Source organism: Manihot esculenta, chromosome 8 (assembly GCF_001659605.2).
Source record: "Manihot esculenta cultivar AM560-2 chromosome 8, M.esculenta_v8, whole genome shotgun sequence".
Classification (NCBI taxonomy): Eukaryota; Viridiplantae; Streptophyta; class Magnoliopsida; order Malpighiales; family Euphorbiaceae; genus Manihot; species Manihot esculenta.
This window is the reverse complement of record NC_035168.2, coordinates 35,309,795-35,317,901: the sequence shown is the minus strand read 5'-3', so window position 1 is coordinate 35,317,901 and position 8,107 is coordinate 35,309,795. Positions and strand designations below refer to the sequence as shown.

The 8,107-nt window shown below is 37.7% G+C and overlaps 1 protein-coding gene across 1 annotated transcript; it reads left to right on the top strand.

The window, feature by feature from the left end:
• The first annotated feature begins 439 nt into the window (after positions 1 to 439).
• Positions 440 to 6,775, top strand: LOC110620563 (eukaryotic translation initiation factor 3 subunit A). Its single transcript, XM_021764352.2, has 14 exons — positions 440 to 588; positions 840 to 905; positions 1,346 to 1,827; positions 1,983 to 2,198; positions 2,338 to 2,706; positions 3,119 to 3,148; positions 3,491 to 3,718; positions 3,799 to 3,960; positions 4,286 to 4,507; positions 4,593 to 4,802; positions 4,883 to 5,089; positions 5,278 to 5,358; positions 5,435 to 5,636; positions 5,963 to 6,775. The coding sequence occupies exons 2-14, from the start codon at positions 860 to 862 to the stop codon at positions 6,517 to 6,519; spliced, it is 3,012 nt and encodes a 1,003-aa protein (XP_021620044.1). The 5' UTR covers positions 440 to 588; positions 840 to 859; the 3' UTR covers positions 6,520 to 6,775.
• Positions 6,776 to 8,107: the final 1,332 nt, after the last annotated feature.

The following is an 8,107-nucleotide window of genomic DNA, read 5'->3' as shown; positions in this document are numbered from 1 at the left end:
CCGAATGCTCACCCCTAACCTTACCTACCACTCTCACTTTGGCAGCCATAAAGAAACCAATTTTTGTTTTAATTTTCCTCTCGTGAAATTGCAGTTGGTACAACAATCTTGAGAACATTGTCATATACTTATCTTCTTTTCTAGTTTGCTTCTTGTTTGCTCTTTTTTCCTTGTGTGCCCTCTTGTGCTCTTCATCTTCAATTTTGTAAACCTTTGTTTTTTTTTTTTTTTTTTTTTTTTTATAAAATGAATAATGTTAAATAAAAAGTGATTGTGTGTGGTCATAACCAAACATTAATAAAATAATTGTTTAAAAAATTAAATAAATAAAAAAATATAATTGCAAAGAAAATTCAGAGAAATGTATTAGGCCCAAAATAAAGCTAGATGGGCCTTTTCGAACCTCCCAAAAGCTTGGAGAATGGGCCAAGTCATAGTCGGACTCGGAAACAATCAAACAAACCCTAGAACAAACTTAAGCTGCTGCTGCTACTCTTGCTCTGCTTCTCGCCCAGAGAGAGCGGCACTCTCCTATCTGCTTACACTCTCTCTTCTCCATCTAGTTGCTCTCTATTCTCTGCTGAACAAGTAATGCCTCTTGTTCTTCGTAATTTGTCTCTCACAAATTTTATTTCTAATCAATAGATGTATTTTTGTATTGCGTTTTTAACGCTTTCGTTTATTTTTTTTTTAATTTCGTAATTTGTGGATTTGTCTGTCTGTTTCCAATTTTAATTCGTTCTTTTCAATTGGTCTTAATTTTTTATTATCAATTTTCAGCTGGTTTATGTTTACTTCCGATGAATGGTAATTTGATTCTTATATGTTGCGGTGAGCAGGTGCAAATTTTGTTTCTAAGATGTCGACTTTTGCCAAACCAGAGAACGCTTTAAAGCGAGCTGAAGGTCAGTCGTAAATCTGGCTATTGTTCTTTGGTAGCTGTTAGCTTTAAATGTTCTCTTGCGTATTCGAGTGTTTATATGTTCTTCAATTCTCTGAGAAATGAAGTTCTGAGCTGTCTTAAAACTACTTAGTTTGATGTTGGCATATGGTTCAATTCTTGTGTCTTCTGCCCCCTTTTTTTTCCCGTATTATAATTTGAAGATCTGAGATGGTTGTGATTTAGTTTGATCATGGAATTGATGCTAATTACTGAATGTGGCAATGGGAGAACAGCCTTTTCTGATTATTTTCCTGGAAACGGTGCTGTGCACATATGTTGCTGTAGGGAACTCGTTATATACTATTTCAATTTGTCATCAGTTTGTATGCAACTGAACTACTCAAAACTTTTCATCACTTGACCAGCAACTGAACTCTTCACTGCTCCAATTTGTGGTTGCAGAGTTGATAAATGTGGGGCAGAAGCAAGATGCTTTGCAAGCCCTGCATGATCTTATCACCTCTAAGAGATACCGAGCATGGCAAAAGACACTTGAGAAGATCATGTTCAAATATGTGGAGCTTTGTGTTGACATGAGGAGGGGAAGGTTTGCAAAGGATGGTTTAATACAGTATCGCATAGTATGCCAACAAGTGAATGTAAATTCCTTGGAGGAGGTAATCAAGCATTTCATGCATCTCTCCACTGAAAAAGCTGAACAAGCCCGTAGTCAGGCGCAAGCCCTAGAAGAAGCTCTTGATGTTGATGATCTTGAAGCAGATAAGAGACCAGAAGATCTGATGCTTAGTTATGTCACTGGAGAGAAGGGAAAGGATAGGTCTGATCGTGAACTTGTTACCCCTTGGTTCAAGTTTCTATGGGAGACCTATAGAACTGTGCTTGAAATATTACGAAACAATTCAAAGTTGGAGGCATTATATGCGGTACTTCCTGCCTTCAACAGAAAATCCTTTTCTATTATTTTTATGTTTTGGCTGTCTGTTCTAATGATAATGTAATCATGGTGCCATGGTCTTTTGTAAAAGTATTATCTACTTTCTGAGAACCATGATCTTATCACTCAAGTTGTTAACTGTAGATGACAGCACATCGAGCTTTCCAATTCTGCAAACAATACAAACGGACAACAGAATTTAGGCGACTGTGTGAGATCATCAGAAACCATTTAGCAAACCTCAATAAATATAGGGATCAACGGGACCGGCCTGATCTGTCTGCCCCAGAGAGCTTGCAGCTGTACCTTGATACACGATTTGAGCAACTGAAAGTTGCTACTGAGCTTGAACTCTGGCAGGTATGTGAGTTGTGCCATGCTTTTTGTAGATGTGGTGGTTGTATGTTCATTGTTTACATATGGAGAGGTTATTCTTTAATGTTATGGATAAAAGATTACTCTCTTCTTTTCCCTTTTATTTTCTAATTCTCACATTCAGGAAGCTTTTCGGTCCATAGAAGATATTCACGGATTGATGTGCATGGTCAAGAAGACTCCTAAGCCATCTTTGATGGTGGTATACTATGCCAAGCTAACTGAGATTTTCTGGATATCATCAAGCCATCTTTATCATGCATATGCATGGTTCAAACTTTTTACGCTTCAGAAAAGCTTCAATAAAAACTTAAGCCAGAAGGATTTACAGTTGATAGCCTCATCTGTTGTGTTAGCTGCATTAGCAGTTGCTCCTTATGACCGTGCAAAGGGCGCGTCTCATCTTGAACTTGAAAATGAAAAAGAGCGCAACTTGAGGATGGCCAATCTAATTGGGTTCAATCTGGACCCAAAACCTGAGAGTAGGGAAGTGGTAATGTGTTTTATGCCATTGGATTTGACGTTAGTCACCTTTGTTTTTTTCTTTCCTACTACAATGTATACTCCCTCCATTCCACAAAGCTAGGCCTACTTGTTTTTTCACATGAATTAATAAAATATAGTTAATATTAGCAATAAATTTTATGTTATTTTTCCTAATATATCCTCCACTCATATTGCTCGAATACTATTCTTAGAACTAATAAATTTTACTTTTTTTCAATGCATATTAAATAGTGATATGTTAGTGAGCTAATAAATAAATTATCATCTTAAAAAGGAAACTGACCTAAAATTTGGGGCAGATGAAAACAGAAAACAATTTTATCTTTGTGGAAAAGAGGGAGTATATTATTATTTCCAGTGATGGTTTCCTTATTCCTATCACTTTTTTTTGTCTGCAGCTGTCAAGGTCATTTCTTCTGTCAGAACTAGTAAGTTTAAATTGCCATTTTTTTGTTACTCCATTTTTGTATTCTCCACTGCCACTATATATATGTAAGGTTTGCTTGTAAAGAAACCTGTATTTTTGAAAAAGAACGGTGTCCATATATTGAAAATAAGCATCTTTTTGATTTTTCATCATCATTTCAGTTGGATAAAATATGCAATGCAATATTTGTGTTATTTTGAAAAGTTGTGAATTTTTGCATCTCAAAGAGATAATAATTACATGTATAGATGTTTAAAAAGTTTTATGTTATCTGTATGTGGTTTCCTCATGAAGATGTGATGGGTTAATTCTCGCAGTGCTATGTGATTTTGATGTAATTTAGGTTTCCAAAGGTGTATTAAGCTGTGTGACACAGGAAGTGAAAGACCTTTACCATCTTTTGGAGCATGAGTTTCTCCCACTAGATCTTGCAGCAAAAGTTCAGCCACTACTGTCTAAAATTTCAAAACTTGGGGGAAAACTTGCTTCAGTTTCCTCTCTGCCAGAAGTGCAAGTATCTCAATATATTCCTGCCCTTGAAAAGCTTGCGACCCTGAGGTTGCTTCAACAGGTATAAAGATGTTCCCCTTTTTCGATGTACTTTAGTTATCTTCTTCTATGGTCACATATGCTTCTCCATGCTTTTTCCAGGTGTCTCAAGTGTATCAGATGATGAAAATTGAGAGTTTATCTCAGATGATCCCCTTCTTTGATTTTTCTGTTGTTGAGAAGATTTCTGTTGATGCTGTGAAACATAATTTCATATCTATGAAAGTTGACCATATGAAGAATGTGATATTGTTCACTAATGCGGTATGTTCTATTTCTAGGCTTGTGTTTTATAAAGTCTCTCTCCCTCTCTCTCTCTCTCTCTCTCTCTCTCTCTCTCTCACACACACACACACACACACAAAAATTAAAAAAAATCCACACACACAATCATGCACAGTTGCACATGTATGATCATACTTTATAAATTTTGTTATAATGTTGGTGGCTGCATTACTTGTTGTTTGGGACTGAAGCTTATCCTGTCTGCATTGCATCATTTCCATTTGTTGGTGCTGCTTGTTTCTGTTTTTCCTAATTTGGGCGTGAGCTGAAGCTTGATTTCATTCATTCGGTTGGCTCTTTTAAGGGTCTTGAATCAGATGGACTGCGAGATCATCTTGCAATTTTTGCTGAATCCTTGAATAAAGCAAGGTCCATGATATATCCTCCAGCAGAGCATTCTTCAAAGCTAGGTGAGATTTTACCTGGATTAGCAGAGATTGTGGATAAGGAACACAAGAGGCTCCTTGCTCGGAAGTCAATTATTGAAAAGAGGAAGGAAGAACAAGAACGACAGCTTTTGGAAATGGTATTCAAATTTAAACTGCCCTGCATAGAGCTTGATAATGTCTCATGTCCTGCAACCTTCTTATTGAAACTCTGCTTTTTTAAAGGAACGAGAGGAGGAGTCAAGAAGGCTGCAGCTGCAGAAGAAAAGAGAAGAGGCAGAGCAGAAGAGGCTTGCAGCTGAAATTGAGCAAAGGAAGAACCAAAGGATCCTTCAGGAAATAGAGCAGCGAGAACTTGAAGAAGCACAGGCTTTGCTTGAGGATGTTGACAAGCGAAGTAAAAGGAAGGGGGGAAAGAAGCCAATTTTAGAAGGAGTTAGTTAAAACATAATTTCAGTTTCATTTTATGTAATTGAAGTAATCGTCTCAATTGTAACACCTTTATGTGTATACAGGAGAAAGTGACAAAGCTAACTATAATGGAAAGGGCTTTGAATGAGCAGCTCAGGGAGAGGCACGAAATGGAGAAGAAATTACAAAAACTAGCTAAAACAATGGATTATTTGGAAAGAGCAAAGAGAGAAGAGGCAGCCCCATTGATTGAGGCTGCTTTCCAACGACGATTGGTGGAAGAAAAAGCTCTTCATGAACGCGAGCAGCAGGTATCGTTATAAGCTTGTTAAATATACATTTCAGAAGATAGACGTGGTCACTTATCTATATCTTAAGTGTTTTAACGCATGTATAGCCATTGCTTCTTAATTTGCTATGTCTTAATTGAGTGTGGTTTTATGGTTGGTGTTTTGTTATTATTTTCTATTTATTATGCTATTTGTCATAAATGTTGCAGCTAGAGACTGAACTAAGCAGGCAGCGGCATGATGGGGACCTCAGGGAAAAGAATAGGCTGTCTCGTATGCTGGACAACAAGGTCGGTATATATTTGCTGTATGTTTATTTTTTAGGTCATTGCTTAAAATGATTTTGTTTCTGTTATTCTGTCACAGATTATATTCCAGGAAAGAGTGGTGAGCCAGCGGCAAACTGATTTTGACCGGCAGAGAGCAGAGAGGGAAGAAAGAATCAATCAAATCATTCTGGCCCGAAAACAAGAGAGGGAGGCTAAGAGGAAGAAAATATTTTATGTGAGGTCTGAAGAAGAAAGACTCAGAAAGTTGCATGAAGAAGAGGAAGCTCGCAAGCGTGAAGGTAATCTAGATAATGCAAAGTTTTATTATCTTCAAGCTATCTAATAAATAATAATTCTTACCGTTTTCTTAATTCAGCTTGTTGAACTGGTATTTCTGAAATTGATTATTGTGCTTTTAAATGGTTTCTCTCCTTAATATGTGAAATCCTTCGATTTTTATGCAACTCAGCTTCCAAGTTACTATTGTACGTGTGGACTATATGTCTTATTTTCTTCCATTATACCCTGAATCAATACCAGCATTGTTTAACCATCTTTTTTATATTATATATATATATGGGTTTTTTTTTTTTAAACCATTGCATTGGCATTTTCAAATATGCAGAGGCTGAGAGACGGAGGAAAGAAGAAGCTGAACGCAAGGCAAAGTTGGATGAGATTGCTGAAAAGCAGAGGCAGAGAGAGAGAGAATTGGAAGAAAAAGAAAGGCTAAGGCGAGAAGCTCTCTTAGGGAGAACAGCTGACGGGCCTCCTAGGCCTTCTGAACTTTCAGCTGGGTCCCGTCTGGAGCCTGGAGCTGCTGCTCCTGCAGCTGCTGCTGCACCATCCCCTGGAAAATATGTGCCTAGGTTCCGGAGAGAAGGCGTAGACCAGGCGCCTGATCCTGACAGGTGGAGTGGAGGAAGCAGTAGGCAGGCTCCTTCAGATCCTGAACAGCGGAGCAGTGGGAGCACCAGGCAGCCACCTGCAGATGTAGATCGGTGGGGCAGCGGGGGCACCAGGCAAGCTCCTTCAGACACTGATCGGTGGGGCAGTGGCAGTGCCAGGCAGCCTGCTGCAGATTCCGATCGCTGGGGCAGTGGTGCAAGGCCTGAGGATCGCAATCCGCCTGGTGATAGGTGGCGTAGCAGCAGGTCATCATCTAGGCCATTCGGACGTTGAATTGTTGAGTTTTATTGAATCCTATGCTGCAACTGTGCAACAGAAACGAGAATGATTTTTGGTGAATCATGTTGAAATTTCTCCAGGAATAATTATTGTTCCTAATTTTGGGACTTGCAGTTAAAATAGATGTTTCCTTTTCTTGCTTCTTCATTCTCTTTATGGTAGCTCAAGTAATTATTCGATGTAATTTGGAGCTCAAAACTAGGAAGAGTTGTTTATTCCTTTTTGACTTCAAAAGATAACTTTTCTGTGAGATGATCCCGATGTAAGCTTTTATTTTTATTTTTATTTTTTTTTTGAGGTGCTGAGCCCCCTTTTCTCTTTTGGCACTTGTGGATTGCCATATTCTCTGTTACAAGTTTTAGATGATTTGCTAGCATCTTGAGGTGTACTGTAGCTAAGCCTCCTGTTTAGATACCAGTATGGATTGGAGTATTAGTTCTCGAATTCTAAGGTGTCAAGGCAATTTCTTCATATCCCTATCTTCTATTTGTCTGAAGATTTAATAAACAAATCTTGTATTTATTCATATTTTCCTTTTTCTTCCCCACCACATTTAGCTGTAGGACATCAATTCTTGTATTTCTAATGTGAGGTCGGTTTGAAGAACCATGGGGCATATAGGCAGATGGCTGATGGCCAAGACGTTTGTTTCCATTTTACTCCGAATCTGCTGATACAGCTGTAAGTAATTTCTTAAATACTCTCTTTTTTTTCAATTTATTGCATTTTTCAGTACATTGGATACATGTATTATATGTTTTATTTTTTTCATTGATTTCGATTGGAGGCTTCTCTAACTTGAAAAGGACTCCAGTAGCGTTATGCTAAACATTTCATTAATTAGATGCTTTGTATAAAGGGTAGGCAATTGCATACTCCTGATAAATCTCCCTGCGTCCACATGCAAAAGAGATCTAATTAGAGGTGTAAATGAACCAAACCGTTCGTGAGCTATTCGAGATTCGATTCGATAAAAGCTCGATCGAGCTCGACTCGATTTCTAAACGAGCCAAGCTCGAGCTTAATTTTTAGGCTCGTTTGGTAAACGAGCAAGTTTGAGCTCCATAGTATTCGGTTCATTAAGGCTCGTGAGCTCGGCTCGTTTCTGAGTTCATGAGCAGGCTCGCGAATAGGCTCGTGAACAGTCTCGTTAAGCAAACTGAAATTACTATCATAAGAGAAATAAACTCAAACCCTGCATATACTTTAATGAGCCAAATCTAAATTTTTTAAAATTCAGCTCTATATAGTTTAGTTATACTCTTAAACTTGTATATATTTGGATCATTGAGATTTAAAAACTATCTTTATAAGTTTACATGCTAATTTGTAGATATACTTATTTAACTAAAATTATTTTAATTTTAAACTTATTAGTTTTAAACTAAAACTTATTATACATGTAAATAAATTAAATTACTCGTGAACTATTCGAGATTCAGCTCGATTAAAGCTCGACTCAGCTCGATAAAAGTTCGACTCGTCTAAGCTCGTTTGCTAAACGAGCCAAACTTGAACTTCTTAATACTCGGCTCGAGTTCGATATGAGTAAAGCTCGAATTCGGTTCGAGCTCGAAAAAAT

Bases quoted from the DNA above. Each gene is read 5' to 3' on its own strand.
- LOC110620563 (XM_021764352.2), top strand. From the start codon at position 860: ATGTCGACTTTTGCCAAACCAGAGAACGCTTTAAAGCGAGCTGAAG. The intron at 3,719-3,798 runs GTATAAAGATGT...TGCTTTTTCCAG, and splicing joins CCCTGAGGTTGCTTCAACAG to GTGTCTCAAGTGTATCAGAT. The intron at 4,508-4,592 runs GTATTCAAATTT...GCTTTTTTAAAG, and splicing joins AACGACAGCTTTTGGAAATG to GAACGAGAGGAGGAGTCAAG.